Below are 24514 nucleotides of genomic sequence, written 5' to 3'. Positions count from 1 at the left end.
TGGACCGCTGAAGGAGAGCCGTAAAGACTAGAAGAGCTGAGCCGGTGAAATAGAAGTGACTTGTGAAAATGTAATAAATCTCAATTATCTATCGGTTTTCGGTCCAGAGAAAAAGGGGTCTGGGTCTGGACCGCGGTCCACCTGTTAGTGACCCCTGGTCTAGAGGATGACATGCAGACAACGAGGCAGCTGATGTGAAGTGGAACATATTACCAGAAAATGTAACACTTGATGGATCAATACGTAGATCAATCAAATAGTTATTGATTAAATATGAAGGTGCTACACTAGCAGCAGACAGTGAACCCACCTCAGAGTCTCCAGACTACAATGTGGACTCTCCAGAAAACCACTCAGCAGCTTCACTCCTGAATCCTGCAGCTGGTTTCCACTCAGATCCAGTTTTCTCAGACTGGAGGGGTTTGACTTCAGAGCTGATCCCAGAGAAGAACAGCCTTCCTTTGAGATCTGACACCATGACAGACTGAAAACACACAAAACAACACACAGAGTTTATCATATCAATACACAATGAATCATTATTTACATCATTAACATGAGTGGCTTTCATTTTGGTTTCATCTTCTTTTGTAAACAGACATGTTGTTAAAATCATGTCCCTGTAAGAAGAAGAAATGATGATAGAAACAATCTGTTCATAATCAATCAGATGTGATCAGGTTTTAAATGGTGAACTCCACTTCACAAGGTTTCCTGCAGCTGGTAGCAGACGTGTAGAAGCAGCTTACGGCAGGAGGAGTCATGACTTGTTTCATATATATATATATATATATATATATATATATATATATATATATATATATATATATATATATAACCATCAGCAGCATGAAGCCAGACAAGTTGTACATTTCATGATTGTATATCAACGTATTCAATTAAAATTCAGCGAGGTCCAGTTAGAGAGAACTTCCTCATTAAAGGTCCAGAACATCAATGTCAAATATGCGCTCTATGATTTTGTGCCATAAGCATTGAAGTAGCCAACAGTTGTATTAACGTCTGTATGTAGTAAACAACTGACTGTCAAATTAAATAAAGAAAACAAAATTATATAACATCTACAAAATATTTATTGTAACAGATTTCCAATTTAACTGGATTGATTATAAATAATACATACTCTAATAATAAATACATTATCTTCTCTTATTTAAAGTAAAATAAAGGCTGGATTTAAAACAGAAAGCTTTTGAAAAATGTGACTTAAAATAAAGGACTTTATTTTAGAAATAATAATTTAACTGAATTGTCCTGCAGCTTTAAATTCAGTTTATTGGGGCGTCAAGCGATGTCAATCAAAAGAGCCAAGATATTATATTATTGTTATCTAGAAGGAGAAATGTGTGTGCAGGGACTTCATCTGGTTATGAAACCACTTGTTTCAGCTCATTTCTCTCTGTTCACATCATTGTTGATCAATTAATTAATGTAATAGATTCTGATCATTTTGGGCTCTTGGCTTTATTTATAATTCATGTGTTAGATTCTGATCATATTGGGCTCTTAGCTTTATTTATAATTCATGTGTTAGATTCTGATCATATTGGGCTCTTAGCTTTATTTATAATTCATGTGTTAGATTCTGATCATATTGGGCTCTTAGCTTTATTTATAATTCATGTGTAAGATTCTGATCATTTTGGGCTCTTAGGGTACGTTTGCTCCAAAGATCTGAGCTTTGTCTCGTAGCTTCATATCTCTGATTTAATATCTCTGTTTTAATATCGCTGCTTTAATATCACTGTTTTAATATCTCTGCTTTAATATCGCTGCTTTGATATCGCTGCTTTAATATCTCTGCTTTAATATCGCTGCTTTAATATCTCTGCTTTAATATCTCTGCTTTAATATCTCTGTTTTAATATCTCTGCTTTAATATCGCTGTTACAATATCGCTGCTTTAATATTGCTGCTTTAATATCTCTGCTTTAATATCTCTGCTTTAGTATCTCTGCTTTAATATCTCTGCTTTAATATCGCTGCTTTGATATCGCTGCTTCAATATCTCTGCTTTAATATCGCTGCTTTAATATCTCTGTTTTAATATCTCTGCTTTAATATCGCTGTTATAATATCGCTGCTTTAATATCTCTGCTTTAATATATCTGTTTTAATATCGCTGTTATAATATCTCTGTTTTAATATCTCTGCTTTAATATGTCTGTTTTATTATCTCTGCTTTAATATCGCTGCTTTAATATCGCTGCTTTAATATCTCTGCTTTAATATCGCCGCTTTAATATCTCTGCTTTAATATCTCTGTTTTAATATCGCTGCTTTAATATCTCTGTTTTAATATCTCTGCTTTAATATCGCTGCTATAATATCGCTGCTTTAATAACTCTGCTTTAATATCTCTGCTTTAATATCTCTGTTTTAATATCGCTGCTTTAATATCTCTGTTTTAATATTTCTGCTTTAATATTGCTGTTTTAATATCTCTGTTTTAATATCTCTGCTTTAATATGTCTGCTTTAATATCTCTGCTTTAATATCGCTGCATTAATATCCCTCTTTTAATATCTCTGCTTTAATATCTCTGTTTTAATATCTCTGCTATAATATTGCTGCTTTAATATCGCTGCTTTAATATCGCTGCATTAATATCTCTGTTTTAATATCTCTGCTTTAATATCTCCGCTTTATTATCTCTGTTTTAATATCTCTGCTTTAATATCTCTGTTTTAATATCTCTGTTTTAATATCGCTGCTTTAATATCTCTGTTTTAATATCTCTGCTTTAATATCTCTGCTTTAATATCGCTGCTTTAATATCTCTGTTTTAATATCTCTGTTTTAATATCGCTGCTTTAATATTTCTGTTTTAATATTTCTGCTTTAATATCGCTGTTTTAATATCTCTGCTTTAATATCGCTGCTATAATATCGCTGCTTTAATAACTCTGCTTTAATATCTCTGCTTTAATATCTCTGTTTTAATATCGCTGCTTTAATATCTCTGTTTTAATATTTCTGCTTTAATATCGCTGTTTTAATATCTCTGTTTTAATATCTCTGTTTTAATATCTCTGTTTTAATATCTCTGCTTTAATATCTCCGCTTTATTATCTCTGTTTTAATATCTCTGCTTTAATATCTCTGTTTTAATATCTCTGTTTTAATATCGCTGCTTTAATATCTCTGTTTTAATATCTCTGCTTTAATATCTCTGCTTTAATATCGCTGCTTTAATATCTCTGTTTTAATATCTCTGTTTTAATATCTCTGTTTTAATATCTCTGCTTTAATATCTCTGCTTTAATATCTCTGAACGTGAGACATGCTGCTGTTGAACTGGTTGTGGGAACAATAAACATAACTGAGTCCATTCGTGGTTAAGCTCTGGTTAAGATGTCCACATTTCTCTTTTTGGAACTTCTCTGACTCGCGTACTTTTTCCATCTTTCGGGTCTCCTGTCGCTCCCGTGTGAGTGAATATGGCACTCGAGTCGAGGGCGGGGCTTATCTGAATACACATGTGTGATTGGCCGAGTAGCATCACGTGAGATGATTTACAACGCGTGTAATTGGCCGCTGTGTTTCCTGGACCGCTGAAGGAGAGCCGTAAAGACTAGAAGAGCTGAGCCGGTGAAATAGAAGTGACTTGTGAAAATGTAATAAATCTCAATTATCTATCGGTTTTCGGTCCAGAGAAAAAGGGGTCTGGGTCTGGACCGCGGTCCACCTGTTAGTGACCCCTGGTCTAGAGGATGACATGCAGACAACGAGGCAGCTGATGTGAAGTGGAACATATTACCAGAAAATGTAACACTTGATGGATCAATACGTAGATCAATCAAATAGTTATTGATTAAACATGAAGGTGCTACACTAGCAGCAGACAGTGAACCCACCTCAGAGTCTCCAGACTACAATGTGGACTCTCCAGAAAACCACTCAGCAGCTTCACTCCTAAATCCTGCAGCTGGTTTCCATTCAGATCCAGTTTTCTCAGACTGGAGGGGTTTGACTTCAGAGCTGATCCCAGAGAAGAACAGCCTTCATCTGAGATCTTACACCATGACAGACTGAAAACACACAAAACAACACACAGAGTTTATCATATCAATACACAATGAATCATTATTTACATCATTAACATGAGTGGCTTTCATTTTGGTTTCATCTTCTTTTGTAAACAGACATGTTGTTAAAATCATGTCCCTGTAAGAAGAAGAAATGATGATAGAAACAATCTGTTCATAATCAATCAGATGTGATCAGGTTTTAAATGGTGAACTCCACTTCACAAGGTTTCCTGCAGCTGGTAGCAGACGTGTAGAAGCAGCTTACGGCAGGAGGAGTCATGACTTGTTTCATATATGGAGATATATATATATATATATATATATATATATATATATATATATATATATATATATATATATATATAGATAGATAGATAGATAGATAGATAGATAGATAGATAGATAGATAGATAGATAGATAGATAGATAGATAGATAGATATATATATATATATATATATATATATATATATATATATATATCCATCAGCAGCATGAAGCCAGACAAGTTGTACATTTCATGATTGTACATCAGGGTATTCAATTAAAATTCAGCGAGGTCCAGTTAGAGAGAACTTCCTCATTAAAGGTCCAGAACATCAATGTCAAATATGCGCTCTATGATTTTGTGCCATAAGCATTGAAGTAGCCAACAGTTGTATTAACGTCTGTATGTAGTAAACAACTGACTGTCAAATTAAATAAAGAAAACTAAATTATATAACATCTACAAAATATTTATTATAACAGATTTCCAATTTAACTGGTTTGATTATAAATAATACATACTCTAATAGTAAATACATTATCTTCTCTTATTTAAAGTAAAATAAAGGCTGGATTTAAAACAGAAAGCTTTTGAAAAATGTGACTTAAAATAAAGGACTTTATTTTAGAAATAATAATTTAACTGAATTGTCCTGCAGCTTTAAATTCAGTTTATTGGGGCGTCAAGCGTTGTCAATCAAAAGAGCCAAGATATTATATTATTGTTATCTAGAAGGAGAAATGTGTGTGCAGGGACTTCATCTGGTTATGAAACCACTTGTTTCAGCTCATTTCTCTCTGTTCACGTCATTGTTGATCAATTAATTCATGTGATAGATTCTGATCATATTGGGCTCTTGGCTTTATTTATAATTCATGTGTTAGATTCGGATCATATTGGGCTCTTGGCTTTATTTATAATTCATGTGTTAGATTCTGATCATATTGGGCTCTTGGCTTTATTTATAATTCATGTGTTAGATTCTGATCATATTGGGCTCTTAGCTTTATTTATAATTCATGTGTTAGATTCTGATCATATTGGGCTCTTAGCTTTATTTATAATTCATGTGTTAGATTCTGATCATTTTGGGCTCTTAGGGTACGTTTGCTCCAAAGATCTGAGCTTTGTCTCGTAGCTTCATATCTCTGATTTAATATCTCTGTTTTAATATCGCTGCTTTAATATCACTGTTTTAATATCTCTGCTTTAATATCGCTGCTTTGATATCGCTGCTTTAATATCTCTGCTTTAATATCGCTGCTTTAATATCTCTGCTTTAATATCTCTGCTTTAATATCTCTGTTTTAATATCTCTGCTTTAATATCGCTGTTACAATATCGCTGCTTTAATATTGCTGCTTTAATATCTCTGCTTTAATATCTCTGCTTTAGTATCTCTGCTTTAATATCTCTGCTTTAATATCGCTGCTTTGATATCGCTGCTTTAATATCTCTGCTTTAATATCGCTGCTTTAATATCTCTGTTTTAATATCTCTGCTTTAATATCGCTGTTATAATATCGCTGCTTTAATATCTCTGCTTTAATATATCTGTTTCAATATCGCTGTTATAATATCTCTGTTTTAATATCTCTGCTTTAATATGTCTGTTTTATTATCTCTGCTTTAATATCGCTGCTTTAATATCGCTGCTTTAATATCTCTGCTTTAATATCGCCGCTTTAATATCTCTGCTTTAATATCTCTGTTTTAATATCGCTGCTTTAATATCTCTGTTTTAATATCTCTGCTTTAATATCGCTGCTATAATATCGCTGCTTTAATAACTCTGCTTTAATATCTCTGCTTTAATATCTCTGTTTTAATATCGCTGCTTTAATATCTCTGTTTTAATATTTCTGCTTTAATATTGCTGTTTTAATATCTCTGTTTTAATATCTCTGCTTTAATATCTCTGCTTTAATATCTCTGCTTTAATATCGCTGCATTAATATCCCTCTTTTAATATCTCTGCTTTAATATCTCTGTTTTAATATCTCTGCTATAATATTGCTGCTTTAATATCGCTGCTTTAATATCGCTGCATTAATATCTCTGCTTTAATATCTCCGCTTTATTATCTCTGTTTTAATATCTCTGCTTTAATATCTCTGTTTTAATATCTCTGTTTTAATATCGCTGCTTTAATATCTCTGTTTTAATATCTCTGCTTTAATATCTCTGCTTTAATATCGCTGCTTTAATATCTCTGTTTTAATATCTCTGTTTTAATATCTCTGTTTTAATATCGCTGCTTTAATATCTCTGTTTTAATATTTCTGCTTTAATATCGCTGTTTTAATATCTCTGCTTTAATATCGCTGCTATAATATCGCTGCTTTAATAACTCTGCTTTAATATCTCTGCTTTAATATCTCTGTTTTAATATCGCTGCTTTAATATCTCTGTTTTAATATTTCTGCTTTAATATCGCTGTTTTAATATCTCTGTTTTAATATCTCTGTTTTAATATCTCTGTTTTAATATCTCTGCTTTAATATCTCCGCTTTATTATCTCTGTTTTAATATCTCTGCTTTAATATCTCTGTTTTAATATCTCTGTTTTAATATCGCTGCTTTAATATCTCTGTTTTAATATCTCTGCTTTAATATCTCTGCTTTAATATCGCTGCTTTAATATCTCTGTTTTAATATCTCTGTTTTAATATCTCTGTTTTAATATCTCTGCTTTAATATCTCTGCTTTAATATCTCTGAACGTGAGACATGCTGCTGTTGAACTGGTTGTGGGAACAATAAACATAACTGAGTCCATTCGTGGTTAAGCTCTGGTTAAGATGTCCACATTTCTCTTTTTGGAACTTCTCTGACTCGCGTACTTTTTCCATCTTTCGGGTCTCCTGTCGCTCCCGTGTGAGTGAATATGGCACTCGAGTCGAGGGCGGGGCTTATCTGAATACACATGTGTGATTGGCCGAGTAGCATCACGTGAGATGATTTACAACGCGTGTAATTGGCCGCTGTGTTTCCTGGACCGCTGAAGGAGAGCCGTAAAGACTAGAAGAGCTGAGCCGGTGAAATAGAAGTGACTTGTGAAAATGTAATAAATCTCAATTATCTATCGGTTTTCGGTCCAGAGAAAAAGGGGTCTGGGTCTGGACCGCGGTCCACCTGTTAGTGACCCCTGGTCTAGAGGATGACATGCAGACAACGAGGCAGCTGATGTGAAGTGGAACATATTACCAGAAAATGTAACACTTGATGGATCAATACGTAGATCAATCAAATAGTTATTGATTAAACATGAAGGTGCTACACTAGCAGCAGACAGTGAACCCACCTCAGAGTCTCCAGACTACAATGTGGACTCTCCAGAAAACCACTCAGCAGCTTCACTCCTGAATCCTGCAGCTGGTTTCCACTCAGATCCAGTTTTCTCAGACTGGAGGGGTTTGACTTCAGAGCTGATCCCAGAGAAGAACAGCCTTCCTTTGAGATCTGACAGCGTGACAGACTGAAAACACACAAAACAACACACAGAGTTTATCATATCAATACACAATGAATCATTATTTACATCATTAACATGAGTGGCTTTCATTTTGTTTCATCTTCTTTTGTAAACAGACATGTTGTTAAAATCATGTCCCTGTAAGAAGAAGAAATGATGATAGAAACAATCTGTTCATAATCAATCAGATGTGATCAGGTTTTAAATGGTGAACTCCACTTCACAAGGTTTCCTGCAGCTGGTAGCAGACGTGTAGAAGCAGCTTACGGCAGGAGGAGTCATGACTTGTTTCATATATGGATATATATATATATATATATATATATATATATATATAAACATCAATCAGCAGCATGAAGCCAGACAAGTTGTACATTTCATGATTGTATATCAGGGTATTCAATTAAAATTCAGCGAGGTCCAGTTAGAGAGAACTTCCTCATTAAAGGTCCAGAACATCAATGTCAAATATGCGCTCTATGATTTTGTGCCATAAGCATTGAAGTAGCCAACAGTTGTATTAACGTCTGTATGTAGTAAACAACTGACTGTCAAATTAAATAAAGAAAACTAAATTATATAACATCTACAAAATATTTATTGTAACAGATTTCCAATTTAACTGGATTGATTATAAATAATACATACTCTAATAATAAATACATTATCTTCTCTTATTTAAAGTAAAATAAAGGCTGGATTTAAAACAGAAAGCTTTTGAAAAATGTGACTTAAAATAAAGGACTTTATTTTAGAAATAATAATTTAACTGAATTGTCCTGCAGCTTTAAATTCAGTTTATTGGGGCGTCAAGCGATGTCAATCAAAAGAGCCAAGATATTATATTATTGTTATCTAGAAGGAGAAATGTGTGTGCAGGGACTTCATCTGGTTATGAAACCACTTGTTTCAGCTCATTTCTCTCTGTTCACGTCATTGTTGATCAATTAATTCATGTGATAGATTCTGATCATATTGGGCTCTTAGCTTTATTTATAATTCATGTGTTAGATTCTGATCATATTGGGCTCTTAGCTTTATTTATAATTCATGTGTTAGATTCTGATCATTTTGGGCTCTTAGGGTACGTTTGCTCCAAAGATCTGAGCTTTGTCTCGCAGCTTCATATCTCTGATTTAAAATCTCTGCTTTAATATCTCTGCTTTAATATCTCTGCTTTAATATCTCTGTTTTAATATCTCTGCTTTAATATCGCTGCTTTGATATCGCTGCTTTAATATCTCTGCTTTAATATCGCTGCTTTAATATCTCTGCTTTAATATCTCTGCTTTAATATCACTGCTTTAATATCTCTGTTTTAATATCTCTGCTTTAATATCGCTGTTATAATATCGCTGCTTTAATATCTCTGCTTTAATATCGCTGTTACAATATCGCTGCTTTAATATTGCTGCTTTAATATCTCTGCTTTAATATCTCTGCTTTAGTATCTCTGCTTTAATATCTCTGCTTTAATATCGCTGCTTTGATATCGCTGCTTTAATATCTCTGCTTTAATATCTCTGCTTTAATATCTCTGTTTCAATATCGCTGTTATAATATCTCTGTTTTAATATCTCTGCTTTAATATCTCTGTTTTATTATCTCTGCTTTAATATCGCTGCTTTAATATCGCTGCTTTAATATCTCTGCTTTAATATCGCCGCTTTAATATCTCTGCTTTAATATCTCTGTTTTAATATCGCTGCTTTAATATCTCTGTTTTAATATCTCTGCTTTAATATCGCTGTTATAATATCGCTGCTTTAATAACTCTGCTTTAATATCTCTGTTTTAATATCTCTGCTATAATATTGCTGCTTTAATATCGCTGCTTTAATATCGCTGCATTAATATCTCTGTTTTAATATCTCTGCTTTAATATCTCCGCTTTATTATCTCTGTTTTAATATCTCTGTTTTAATATCTCTGTTTTAATATCGCTGCTTTAATATCTCTGTTTTAATATCTCTGCTTTAATATCGCTGCTTTAATATCTCTGTTTTAATATCTCTGTTTTAATATCTCTGTTTTAATATCTCTGCTTTAATATCTCTGCTTTAATATATCTTCTTTAATATCTCTGCTTTAATATCTCTGTTTTAATATCTCTAATAACTCTGTTTTAATATCGCTGCTTTAATATCTCTGCTTTAATATCTCTGCTTTAATATCTCTGAACGTGAGACATGCTGCTGTTGAACTGGTTGTGGGAACAATAAACATAACTGAGTCCATTCGTGGTTAAGCTCTGGTTAAGATGTCCACATTTCTCTTTTTGGAACTTCTCTGACTCGCGTACTTTTTCCATCTTTCGGGTCTCCTGTCGCTCCCGTGTGAGTGAATATGGCACTCGAGTCGAGGGCGGGGCTTATCTGAATACACATGTGTGATTGGCCGAGTAGCATCACGTGAGATGATTTACAACGCGTGTAATTGGCCGCTGTGTTTCCTGGACCGCTGAAGGAGAGCCGTAAAGACTAGAAGAGCTGAGCCGGTGAAATAGAAGTGACTTGTGAAAATGTAATAAATCTCAATTATCTATCGGTTTTCGGTCCAGAGAAAAAGGGGTCTGGGTCTGGACCGCGGTCCACCTGTTAGTGACCCCTGGTCTAGAGGATGACATGCAGACAACGAGGCAGCTGATGTGAAGTGGAACATATTACCAGAAAATGTAACACTTGATGGATCAATACGTAGATCAATCAAATAGTTATTGATTAAACATGAAGGTGCTACACTAGCAGCAGACAGTGAACCCACCTCAGAGTCTCCAGACTACAATGTGGACTCTCCAGAAAACCACTCAGCAGCTTCACTCCTAAATCCTGCAGCTGGTTTCCATTCAGATCCAGTTTTCTCAGACTGGAGGGGTTTGACTTCAGAGCTGATCCCAGAGAAGAACAGCCTTCCTTTGAGATCTCACACCATGACAGACTGAAAACACACAAAACAACACACAGAGTTTATCATATCAATACACAATGAATCATTATTTACATCATTAACATGAGTGGCTTTCATTTTGGTTTCATCTTCTTTTGTAAACAGACATGTTGTTAAAATCATGTCCCTGTAAGAAGAAGAAATGATGATAGAAACAATCTGTTCATAATCAATCAGATGTGATCAGGTTTTAAATGGTGAACTCCACTTCACAAGGTTTCCTGCAGCTGGTAGCAGACGTGTAGAAGCAGCTTACGGCAGGAGGAGTCATGACTTGTTTCATATATGAGATATATATATATATATATATATATATATATATATATATATATATATATATATATAGATAGATAGATAGATAGATAGATAGATAGATAGATAGATAGATAGATAGATATATATATATAGATATATATATATATACATATATATATATATATGTATATATATATATCTATATATATAGATATATATATATATAGATATATATATATATATATATATATATATATAGATATAGATATAGATATATAGATCTATATATATATATATATATATATATATATATATATATATATATATATATCCATCAGCAGCATGAAGCCAGACAAGTTGTACATTTCATGATTGTATATCAACGTATTCAATTAAAATTCAGCGAGGTCCAGTTAGAGAGAACTTCCTCATTAAAGGTCCAGAACATCAATGTCAAATATGCGCTCTATGATTTTGTGCCATAAGCATTGAAGTAGCCAACAGTTGTATTAACGTCTGTATGTAGTAAACAACTGACTGTCAAATTAAATAAAGAAAACTAAATTATATAACATCTACAAAATATTTATTATAACAGATTTCCAATTTAACTGGTTTGATTATAAATAATACATACTCTAATAATAAATACATTATCTTCTCTTATTTAAAGTAAAATAAAGGCTGGATTTAAAACAGAAAGCTTTTGAAAAATGTGACTTAAAATAAAGGACTTTATTTTAGAAATAATAATTTAACTGAATTGTCCTGCAGCTTTAAATTCAGTTTATTGGGGCGTCAAGCGTTGTCAATCAAAAGAGCCAAGATATTATATTATTGTTATCTAGAAGGAGAAATGTGTGTGCAGGGACTTCATCTGGTTATGAAACCACTTGTTTCAGCTCATTTCTCTCTGTTCACGTCATTGTTGATCAATTAATTCATGTGATAGATTCTGATCATATTGGGCTTGTAAGAGTTCAGAGAGTCTCGAGCTACCTTGTGCTTGGAAGAAGAAGCTCCGAAGCCAGAGATATATAATAATCATTATTTAATCATAACAAACTAGAGTCATCTGTATACATACATGGTCCAGGCCCGGACGCGCTCACATGGCTTCGCTTCCACAGTCTCCTGACTTAGCCAACAGTTTCTGTCTTGCGTCACCACGTAAGAGACCAAATTCACGTCTCACAATTAGTTTTATTCACAGTCCATTCGCTGAGCTAAGCTCCCATTGGTTAGTGGAGGTATTCATGCAAATACCTTTCAGAGACACAGCATGCTACGCTGACCAGCGAATAAGACATAAGGTTCACACCTGAGGGTTAGTTCCATTGGCCACTTCAAAGAATGCCTCAAATCGATAAACTAGCGGGGTCAAAGATCACACTTCCGGTCAAGGACAGGAAGTTCCCCTTCAGAATAAAACCCTATTATCCTGCCTACAGAATAAAAGCAACATCTCAGGTTTCAATCGGCATCCCTTTAACTACTGTCTAAACAATAAAACATCCATTCATTCCCATGCATCATACAATGAATCATTACATTTGTCATTAACAAACAGAATAATAAAACAGTGATCCTCTCTTATGCTTCATAATACATTCCTCAGAATATTCCTCAAATTAATGATCATATCTTTCTTTATGTATTAATTTAAAACATAACCTCTCTTATCTACATGTGCAAGTGTATATAAAATCCACTACAACTCAACAGGCTCTTAGCTTTATTTATAATTCATGTGTTAGATTCTGATCATATTGGGCTCTTAGCTTTATTTATAATTCATGTGTTAGATTCTGATCATATTGGGCTCTTGGCTTTATTTATAATTCATGTGTTAGATTCTGATCATTTTGGGCTCTTAGGGTACGTTTGCTCCAAAGATCTGAGCTTTGTCTCGTAGCTTCATATCTCTGCTTTAATATCTCTGCTTTAATATCTCTGTTTTAATATCGCTGCTTTAATATCTCTGTTATAATATCGCTGCTTTAATATCTCTGTTTTAATATCTCTTTTTTAATATCGCTGCTTTAATATCTCTGTTTTAATATCTCTGCTTTAATATCGCTGCTTTAAAATCTCTGTTTTAATATCCCTGCTTTAATATCTCTGCTTTAATATCTCTGCTTTAATATCTCTGCTTTAATATCTCTGTTTTAATATCTCTGCTTTAATATCTCTGTTTTAATATCTTTGCTTTAATATCGCTGTTATAATATCGCTGCTTTAATATCTCTGTTTTAATATCTCTGTTTTAATATCGCTGCTTTAGTATCTCTGCTTTAATATCTCTGTTTTAATATCGCTGCTTTAATATCTCTGCTTTAATATCTCTGCTTTAATATCTCTGTTTTAATATCTCTGCTTTAATATCTCTATTTTAATATCTCTGCTTTAATATCGCTGTTATAATATCTCTGTTTTAATATCTCTGTTTTAATATCTCTGCTATAATATCTCTGTTTTAATATCTCTGCTTTAATATCTCTATTTTAATATCTCTGCTTTAATATCGCTGTTATAATATCGCTGCTTTAATATCTCTGTTTTAATATCTCTGCTTTAATATCTCTGTTTTAATATCTCTGCTTTAATATCGCTGTTATAATATCGCTGCTTTATTATCTCTTTTTTAATATCTCTGTTTTAATATATCTGCTTTAGTATCTCTGCTTTAATATCTCTGTTTTAATATCTCTGCTTTAATATCACAGCTTTAATATCTCTGTTTTAATATCTCTGCTTTAATATCTCTGTTTTAATAACTCAGCTTTAATATCTCTGTTTTAATATCTCTGCTTTATTATCCCTGCTTTAATATCTCTGCTTTAATATCTCTGAACGTGAGACATGCTGCTGTTGAACTGGTTGTGGGAACAATAAACATAACAGAGTCCATTCGTGGTTAAGCTCTGGTTAAGATGTCCACATTTCTCTTTTTGGAACTTCTCTGACTCGCGTACTTTTTCCATCTTTCGGGTCTCCTGTCGCTCCCGTGTGAGTGAATATGGCACTCGAGTCGAGGGCGGGGCTTATCTGAATACACATGTGTGATTGGCCGAGTAGCATCACGTGAGATGATTTACAACGCGTGTAATTGGCCGCTGTGTTTCCTGGACCGCTGAAGGAGAGCCGTAAAGACTAGAAGAGCTGAGCCGGTGAAATAGAAGTGACTTGTGAAAATGTAATAAATCTCAATTATCTATCGGTTTTCGGTCCAGAGAAAAAGGGGTCTGGGTCTGGACCGCGGTCCACCTGTTAGTGACCCCTGGTCTAGAGGATGACATGCAGACAACGAGGCAGCTGATGTGAAGTGGAACATATTACCAGAACATGTAACACTTGATGGATCAATACGTAGATCAATCAAATAGTTATTGATTAAACATGAAGGTGCTACACTAGCAGCAGACAGTGAACCCACCTCAGAGTCTCCAGACTACAATGTGGACTCTCCAGAAAACCACTCAGCAGCTTCACTCCTAAATCCTGCAGCTGGTTTCCATTCAGATCCAGTTCTCTCAGACTGGAGGGGTTTGACTTCAGAGCTGATCCCAGAGAAGAACAGCCTTCATCTGAGATCTTACACCATGACAGACTGAAAACACACAAAACAACACACAGAGTTTATCATATCAATACACAATGAATCATTATTTACATCATTAACATGAGTGGCTTTCATTTTGGTTTCATCTTCTTTTGTAAACAGACATGTTGTTAAAATCATGTCCCTGTAAGAAGAAGAAATGATGATAGAAACAATCTGTTCATAATCAATCAGATGTGATCAGGTTTTAAATGGTGAACTCCACTTCACAAGGTTTCCTGCAGCTGGTAGCAGACGTGTAGAAGCAGCTTACGGCAGGAGGAGTCATGACTTGTTTCATATATATATATATATATATATATATATATATATATATATATATATATATATATATATATATATATATATATATATATATATAAACATCAATCAGCAGCATGAAGCCAGACAAGTTGTACATTTCATGATTGTATATCAGGGTATTCAATTAAAATTCAGCGAGGTCCAGTTAGAGAGAACTTCCTCATTAAAGGTCCAGAACATCAATGTCAAATATGCGCTCTATGATTTTGTGCCATAAGCATTGAAGTAGCCAACAGTTGTATTAACGTCTGTATGTAGTAAACAACTGACTGTCAAATTAAATAAAGAAAACTAAATTATATAACATCTACAAAATATTTATTGTAACAGATTTCCAATTTAACTGGATTGATTATAAATAATACATACTCTAATAATAAATACATTATCTTCTCTTATTTAAAGTAAAATAAAGGCTGGATTTAAAACAGAAAGCTTTTGAAAAATGTGACTTAAAATAAAGGACTTTATTTTAGAAATAATAATTTAACTGAATTGTCCTGCAGCTTTAAATTCAGTTTATTGGGGCGTCAAGCGATGTCAATCAAAAGAGCCAAGATATTATATTATTGTTATCTAGAAGGAGAAATGTGTGTGCAGGGACTTCATCTGGTTATGAAACCACTTGTTTCAGCTCATTTCTCTCTGTTCACGTCATTGTTGATCAATTAATTCATGTGATAGATTCTGATCATATTGGGCTCTTAGCTTTATTTATAATTCATGTGTTAGATTCTGATCATTTTGGGCTCTTAGGGTACGTTTGCTCCAAAGATCTGAGCTTTGTCTCGCAGCTTCATATCTCTGATTTAAAATCTCTGCTTTAATATCTCTGCTTTAATATCTCTGCTTTAATATCTCTGTTTTAATATCTCTGCTTTAATATCGCTGCTTTGATATCGCTGCTTTAATATCTCTGCTTTAATATCGCTGCTTTAATATCTCTGCTTTAATATCTCTGCTTTAATATCACTGCTTTAATATCTCTGTTTTAATATCTCTGCTTTAATATCGCTGTTATAATATCGCTGCTTTAATATCTCTGCTTTAATATCGCTGTTACAATATCGCTGCTTTAATATTGCTGCTTTAATATCTCTGCTTTAATATCTCTGCTTTAGTATCTCTGCTTTAATATCTCTGCTTTAATATCGCTGCTTTGATATCGCTGCTTTAATATCTCTGCTTTAATATCTCTGCTTTAATATCTCTGTTTCAATATCGCTGTTATAATATCTCTGTTTTAATATCTCTGCTTTAATATCTCTGTTTTATTATCGCTGCTTTAATATCGCTGCTTTAATATCTCTGCTTTAATATCGCCGCTTTAATATCGCCGCTTTAATATCTCTGCTTTAATATCGCTGCTTTAATATCTCTGTTTTAATATCTCTGCTTTAATATCGCTGTTATAATATCGCTGCTTTAATAACTCTGCTTTAATATCTCTGTTTTAATATCTCTGCTATAATATTGCTGCTTTAATATCGCTGCTTTAATATCGCTGCATTAATATCTCTGTTTTAATATCTCTGCTTTAATATCTCCGCTTTATTATCTCTGTTTTAATATCTCTGTTTTAATATCTCTGTTTTAATATCGCTGCTTTAATATCTCTGTTTTAATATCTCTGCTTTAATATCGCTGCTTTAATATCTCTGTTTTAATATCTCTGTTTTAATATCTCTGCTTTAATATCTCTGCTTTAATATATCTTCTTTAATATCTCTGCTTTAATATCTCTGTTTTAATATCTCTAATAACTCTGTTTTAATATCGCTGCTTTATTATCTCTGCTTTAATATCTCTGCTTTAATATCTCTGAACGTGAGACATGCTGCTGTTGAACTGGTTGTGGGAACAATAAACATAACTGAGTCCATTCGTGGTTAAGCTCTGGTTAAGATGTCCACATTTCTCTTTTTGGAACTTCTCTGACTCGCGTACTTTTTCCATCTTTCGGGTCTCCTGTCGCTCCCGTGTGAGTGAATATGGCACTCGAGTCGAGGGCGGGGCTTATCTGAATACACATGTGTGATTGGCCGAGTAGCATCACGTGAGATGATTTACAACGCGTGTAATTGGCCGCTGTGTTTCCTGGACCGCTGAAGGAGAGCCGTAAAGACTAGAAGAGCTGAGCCGGTGAAATAGAAGTGACTTGTGAAAATGTAATAAATCTCAATTATCTATCGGTTTTCGGTCCAGAGAAAAAGGGGTCTGGGTCTGGACCGCGGTCCACCTGTTAGTGACCCCTGGTCTAGAGGATGACATGCAGACAACGAGGCAGCTGATGTGAAGTGGAACATATTACCAGAAAATGTAACACTTGATGGATCAATACGTAGATCAATCAAATAGTTATTGATTAAACATGAAGGTGCTACACTAGCAGCAGACAGTGAACCCACCTCAGAGTCTCCAGACTACAATGTGGACTCTCCAGAAAACCACTCAGCAGCTTCACTCCTAAATCCTGCAGCTGGTTTCCACTCAGATCCAGTTCTCTCAGACTGGAGGGGTTTGACTTCAGAGCTGATCCCAGAGAAGAACAGCCTTCATCTGAGATCTTACAGTCTGACAGACTGAAAACACACAAAACAACACACAGAGTTTATCATATCAATACACAATGAATCATTATTTACATCATTAACATGAGTGGCTTTCATTTTGGTTTCATCTTCTTTTGTAAACAGACATGTTGTTAAAATCATGTCCCTGTAAGAAGAAGAAATGATGATAGAAACAATCTGTTCATAATCAATCAGATGTGATCAGGTTTTAAATGGTGAACTCCACTTCACAAGGTTTCCTGCAGCTGGTAGCAGACGTGTAGAAGCAGCTTACGGCAGGAGGAGTCATGACTTGTTTCATATATGAGATATATATATATATATATATATATATATATATATATATATATATATATATATATATAGATAGATAGATAGATAGATAGATAGATAGATAGATAGATATATATATATAGATATATATATATACATATATATATATATATATGTATATATATATATATCTATATATATAGATATATATATATATAGATATATATATATATATATATATATATATATATATATAGATATATATATAGATATATAGATCTATATATATATATATATATATATATATATATATATATATATATATATATATCCATCAGCAGCATGAAGCCAGACAAGTTGTACATTTCATGATTGTATATCAACGTATTCAATTAAAATTCAGCGAGGTCCAGTTAGAGAGAACTTCCTCATTAAAGGTCCAGAACATCAATGTCAAATATGCGCTCTATGATTTTGTGCCATAAGCATTGAAGTAGCCAACAGTTGTATTAACGTCTGTATGTAGTAAACAACTGACTGTCAAATTAAATAAAGAAAACTAAATTATATAACATCTACAAAATATTTATTATAACAGATTTCCAATTTAACTGGTTTGATTATAAATAATACATACTCTAATAATAAATACATTATCTTCTCTTATTTAAAGTAAAATAAAGGCTGGATTTAAAACAGAAAGCTTTTGAAAAATGTGACTTAAAATAAAGGACTTTATTTTAGAAATAATAATTTAACTGAATTGTCCTGCAGCTTTAAATTCAGTTTATTGGGGCGTCAAGCGTTGTCAATCAAAAGAGCCAAGATATTATATTATTGTTATCTAGAAGGAGAAATGTGTGTGCAGGGACTTCATCTGGTTATGAAACCACTTGTTTCAGCTCATTTCTCTCTGTTCACGTCATTGTTGATCAATTAATTCATGTGATAGATTCTGATCATATTGGGCTCTTAGCTTTATTTATAATTCATGTGTTAGATTCTGATCATATTGGGCTCTTGGCTTTATTTATAATTCATGTGTTAGATTCTGATCATATTGGGCTCTTAGCTTTATTTATAATTCATGTGTTAGATTCTGATCATATTGGGCTCTTAGGGTACGTTTGCTCCAAAGATCTGAGCTTTGTCTCGTAGCTTCATATCTCTGATTTAATATCTCTTTTTTAATATCGCTGCTTTAATATCTCTGCTTTAATATCTCTGCTTTAATATCGCTGCATTAATATCTCTGTTTTAATATCTCTGCTTTAATATCTCTGTTTTAATATCTCTGTTATAATATCTCTGCTTTAATATCTCTGCTTTAATATTGCTGCATTAATATCTCTGTTTTAATATCTCTGCTTTAATATCTCTGTTTTAATATCTCTGCTATAATATCGCTGCTTTAATATCGCTGCTTTAATATCTCTGCTTTAATATCTCTGCTTTAATATCTCTGCTTTAATATCTCTGAACGTGAGACATGCTGCTGTTGAACTGGTTGTGGGAACAATAAACATAACTGAGTCCATTCGTGGTTAAGCTCTGGTTAAGATGTCCACATTTCTCTTTTTGGAACTTCTCTGACTTGCGTACTTTTCCATCTTTCGGGTCTCCTGTCGCTCCCGTGTGAGTGAATATGGCACTCGAGTCGAGGGCGGGGCTTATCTGAATACACATGTGTGATTGGCCGAGTAGCATCACGTGAGATGATTTACAACGCGTGTAATTGGCCGCTGTGTTTCCTGGACCGCTGAAGGAGAGCCGTAAAGACTAGAAGAGCTGAGCCGGTGAAATAGAAGTGACTTGTGAAAATGTAATAAATCTCAATTATCTATCGGTTTTCGGTCCAGAGAAAAAGGGGTCTGGGTCTGGACCGCGGTCCACCTGTTAGTGACCCCTGGTCTAGAGGATGACATGCAGACAACGAGGCAGCTGATGTGAAGTGGAACATATTACCAGAAAATGTAACACTTGATGGATCAATACGTAGATCAATCAAATAGTTATTGATTAAACATGAAGGTGCTACACTAGCAGCAGACAGTGAACCCACCTCAGAGTCTCCAGACTACAATGTGGACTCTCCAGAAAACCACTCAGCAGCTTCACTCCTGAATCCTGCAGCTGGTTTCCATTCAGATCCAGTTTTCTCAGACTGGAGGGGTTTGACTTCAGAGCTGATCCCAGAGAAGAACAGCCTTCCTTTGAGATCTGACACCATGACAGACTGAAAACACACAAAACAACACACAGAGTTTATCATATCAATACACAATGAATCATTATTTACATCATTAACATGAGTGGCTTTCATTTTGGTTTCATCTTCTTTTGTAAACAGACATGTTGTTAAAATCATGTCCCTGTAAGAAGAAGAAATGATGATAGAAACAATCTGTTCATAATCAATCAGATGTGATCAGGTTTTAAATGGTGAACTCCACTTCACAAGGTTTCCTGCAGCTGGTAGCAGACGTGTAGAAGCAGCTTACGGCAGGAGGAGTCATGACTTGTTTCATATATATATATATATATATATATATATATATATATATATATATATATATATATATATATATATATATAACCATCAGCAGCATGAAGCCAGACAAGTTGTACATTTCATGATTGTATATCAGGGTATTCAATTAAAATTCAGCGAGGTCCAGTTAGAGAGAACTTCCTCATTAAAGGTCCAGAACATCAATGTCAAATATGCGCTCTATGATTTTGTGCCATAAGCATTGAAGTAGCCAACAGTTGTATTAACGTCTGTATGTAGTAAACAACTGACTGTCAAATTAAATAAAGAAAACTAAATTATATAACATCTACAAAATATTTATTGTAACAGATTTCCAATTTAACTGGATTGATTATAAATAATACATACTCTAATAATAAATACATTATCTTCTCTTATTTAAAGTAAAATAAAGGCTGGATTGAAAACAGAAAGCTTTTGAAAAATGTGACTTAAAATAAAGGACTTTATTTTAGAAATAATAATTTAACTGAATTGTCCTGCAGCTTTAAATTCAGTTTATTGGGGCGTCAAGCGATGTCAATCAAAAGAGCCAAGATATTATATTATTGTTATCTAGAAGGAGAAATGTGTGTGCAGGGACTTCATCTGGTTATGAAACCACTTGTTTCAGCTCATTTCTCTCTGTTCACGTCATTGTTGATCAATTAATTCATGTGATAGATTCTGATCATATTGGGCTCTTAGCTTTATTTATAATTCATGTGTTAGATTCTGATCATATTGGGCTCTTAGCTTTATTTATAATTCATGTGTTAGATTCTGATCATATTGGGCTCTTAGCTTTATTTATAATTCATGTGTTAGATTCGGATCATATTGGGCTCTTGGCTTTATTTATAATTCATGTGTTAGATTCTGATCATATTGGGCTCTTAGCTTTATTTATGATTCATGTGTTAGATTCTGATCATATTGGGCTCTTGGCTTTATTTATAATTCATGTGTTAGATTCTGATCATATTGGGCTCTTAGGGTACGTTTGCTCCAAAGATCTGAGCTTTGTCTCGTAGCTTCATATCTCTGATTTAATATCTCTTTTTTAATATCGCTGCTTTAATATCTCTGCTTTAATATCTCTGCTTTAATATCGCTGCATTAATATCTCTGTTTTAATATCTCTGCTTTAATATCTCTGTTTTAATATCTCTGTTATAATATCTCTGCTTTAATATCTCTGCTTTAATATTGCTGCATTAATATCTCTGTTTTAATATCTCTGCTTTAATATCTCTGATTTAATATCTCTGCTTTAATATCTCTGCTTTAATATCTCTATTTTAATATCTCTGCTTTAATATCGCTGTTATAATATCGCTGCTTTAATATCTCTGTTTTAATATCTCTGCTTTAATATCTCTATTTTAATATCTCTGCTTTAATATCGCTGTTATAATATCGCTGCTTTAATATCTCTGTTTTAATATCTCTGCTTTAATATCTCTGTTTTAATATCTCTGCTTTAATATCGCTGTTATAATATCGCTGCTTTATTATCTCTTTTTTAATATCTCTGTTTTAATATCTCTGCTTTAGTATCTCTGCTTTAATATCTCTGCTTTAATATCTCTGCTTTAATATCTCTGTTTTAATATCTCTGTTATAATATCTCTGCTTTAATATCTCTGCTTTAATATTGCTGCATTAATATCTCTGTTTTAATATCTCTGCTTTAATATCTCTGTTTTAATATCTCTGCTATAATATCGCTGCTTTAATATCGCTGCTTTAATATCTCTGCTTTAATATCTCTGCTTTAATATCTCTGAACGTGAGACATGCTGCTGTTGAACTGGTTGTGGGAACAATAAACATAACTGAGTCCATTCGTGGTTAAGCTCTGGTTAAGATGTCCACATTTCTCTTTTTGGAACTTCTCTGACTCGCGTACTTTTTCCATCTTTCGGGTCTCCTGTCGCTCCCGTGTGAGTGAATATGGCACTCGAGTCGAGGGCGGGGCTTATCTGAATACACATGTGTGATTGGCCGAGTAGCATCACGTGAGATGATTTACAACGCGTGTAATTGGCCGCTGTGTTTCCTGGACCGCTGAAGGAGAGCCGTAAAGACTAGAAGAGCTGAGCCGGTGAAATAGAAGTGACTTGTGAAAATGTAATAAATCTCAATTATCTATCGGTTTTCGGTCCAGAGAAAAAGGGGTCTGGGTCTGGACCGCGGTCCACCTGTTAGTGACCCCTGGTCTAGAGGATGACATGCAGACAACGAGGCAGCTGAGGTGAAGTGGAACATATTACCAGAAAATGTAACACTTGATGGATCAATACGTAGATCAATCAAATAGTTATTGATTAAACATGAAGGTGCTACACTAGCAGCAGACAGTGAACCCACCTCAGAGTCTCCAGACTACAATGTGGACTCTCCAGAAAACCACTCAGCAGCTTCACTCCTGAATCCTGCAGCTGGTTTCCACTCAGATCCAGTTCTCTCAGACTGGAGGGGTTTGACTTCAGAGCTGATCCCAGAGAAGAACAGCCTTCCTTTGAGATCTTACACCATGACAGACTGAAAACACACAAAACAACACACAGAGTTTATCATATCAATACACAATGAATCATTATTTACATCATTAACATGAGTGGCTTTCATTTTGGTTTCATCTTCTTTTGTAAACAGACATGTTGTTAAAATCATGTCCCTGTAAGAAGAAGAAATGATGATAGAAACAATCTGTTCATAATCAATCAGATGTGATCAGGTTTTAAATGGTGAACTCCACTTCACAAGGTTTCCTGCAGCTGGTAGCAGACGTGTAGAAGCAGCTTACGGGCAGGAGGAGTCATGACTTGTTTCATATATGGAGATATAAATATATATCTATATATATAGATATGGATATATATATATATATATATATATATATATATATATATATATATATATATATATATATATCCATCAGCAGCATGAAGCCAGACAAGTTGTACATTTCATGATTGTATATCAGGGTATTCAATTAAAATTCAGCGAGGTCCAGTTAGAGAGAACTTCCTCATTAAAGGTCCAGAACATCAATGTCAAATATGCGCTCTATGATTTTGTGCCATAAGCATTGAAGTAGCCAACAGTTGTATTAACGTCTGTATGTAGTAAACAACTGACTGTCAAATTAAATAAAGAAAACTAAATTATATAACATCTACAAAATATTTATTATAACAGATTTCCAATTTAACTGGATTGATTATAAATAATACATACTCTAATAATAAATACATTATCTTCTCTTATTTAAAGTAAAATAAAGGCTGGATTTAAAACAGAAAGCTTTTGAAAAATGTGACTTAAAATAAAGGACTTTATTTTAGAAATAATAATTTAACTGAATTGTCCTGCAGCTTTAAATTCAGTTTATTGGGGCGTCAAGCGTTGTCAATCAAAAGAGCCAAGATATTATATTATTGTTATCTAGAAGGAGAAATGTGTGTGCAGGGACTTCATCTGGTTATGAAACCACTTGTTTCAGCTCATTTCTCTCTGTTCACGTCATTGTTGATCAATTAATTCATGTGATAGATTCTGATCATATTGGGCTCTTAGCTTTATTTATAATTCATGTGTTAGATTCTAATCATATTGGGCTCTTAGGGTAGGTTTGCTCCAAAGATCTGAGCTTTGTCTCGTAGCTTCATATCTCTGATTTAAAATCTCTGTTTTAATATCGCTGCTTTAATATATCTGTTTTAATATCTCTGCTTTAGTATCTCTACTTTAATATCTCTGTTTTAATATCCCTGCTTTAATATCTCTGTTTTAATATCGCTGCTTTATTATCGCTGCTTTAATATCTCTGTTTTAATATCTCTGTTTTAATCTGCTTTAATATCTCTGCTTTAATATCGCTGCTTTAATATCTCAGCTTTAATATCTCTGCTTTAATATCTCTGCTTTCTCTGCTTTAGTATCTCTGCTTTAATATCTCTGCTTTAATATCTCTGCTTTAATATCTCTGCTTTAATATCTCTGAACGTGAGACATGCTGCTGTTGAACTGGTTGTGGGAACAATAAACATAACTGAGTCCATTCGTGGTTAAGCTCTGGTTAAGATGTCCACATTTCTCTTTTTGGAACTTCTCTGACTCGCGTACTTTTTCCATCTTTCGGGTCTCCTGTCGCTCCCGTGTGAGTGAATATGGCACTCGAGTCGAGGGCGGGGCTTATCTGAATACA

General features: G+C 33.7%; 1 protein-coding gene across 1 annotated transcript in view; it reads right to left on the bottom strand.

The window, feature by feature from the left end:
• Positions 1-366: 366 nt before the first annotated feature.
• Positions 367-24514, bottom strand: part of LOC117746665 (NACHT, LRR and PYD domains-containing protein 3-like) — a gene marked incomplete at its 3' end in the record, with an annotated part of 43463 nt that continues 19315 nt past the window's right edge. The window contains exons 16-21 of the mRNA XM_034555939.1: positions 19828-19979; positions 17328-17501; positions 14487-14604; positions 7623-7774; positions 3879-4052; positions 367-484 (exon numbers count right to left, since the gene is read on the bottom strand). Of these exons, the coding sequence (XP_034411830.1) occupies positions 367-484; positions 3879-4052; positions 7623-7774; positions 14487-14604; positions 17328-17501; positions 19828-19979 (888 nt within the window). The remainder of the gene's footprint in view (positions 485-3878; positions 4053-7622; positions 7775-14486; positions 14605-17327; positions 17502-19827; positions 19980-24514) is intronic.

This window comes from Cyclopterus lumpus, chromosome 2, assembly GCF_009769545.1.
Source record: "Cyclopterus lumpus isolate fCycLum1 chromosome 2, fCycLum1.pri, whole genome shotgun sequence".
NCBI lineage: Eukaryota > Metazoa > Chordata > Actinopteri > Perciformes > Cyclopteridae > Cyclopterus > Cyclopterus lumpus.
The sequence above is the reverse complement of the archived record's forward strand: the minus strand, read 5'-3'. Positions and strand labels throughout refer to the sequence as shown.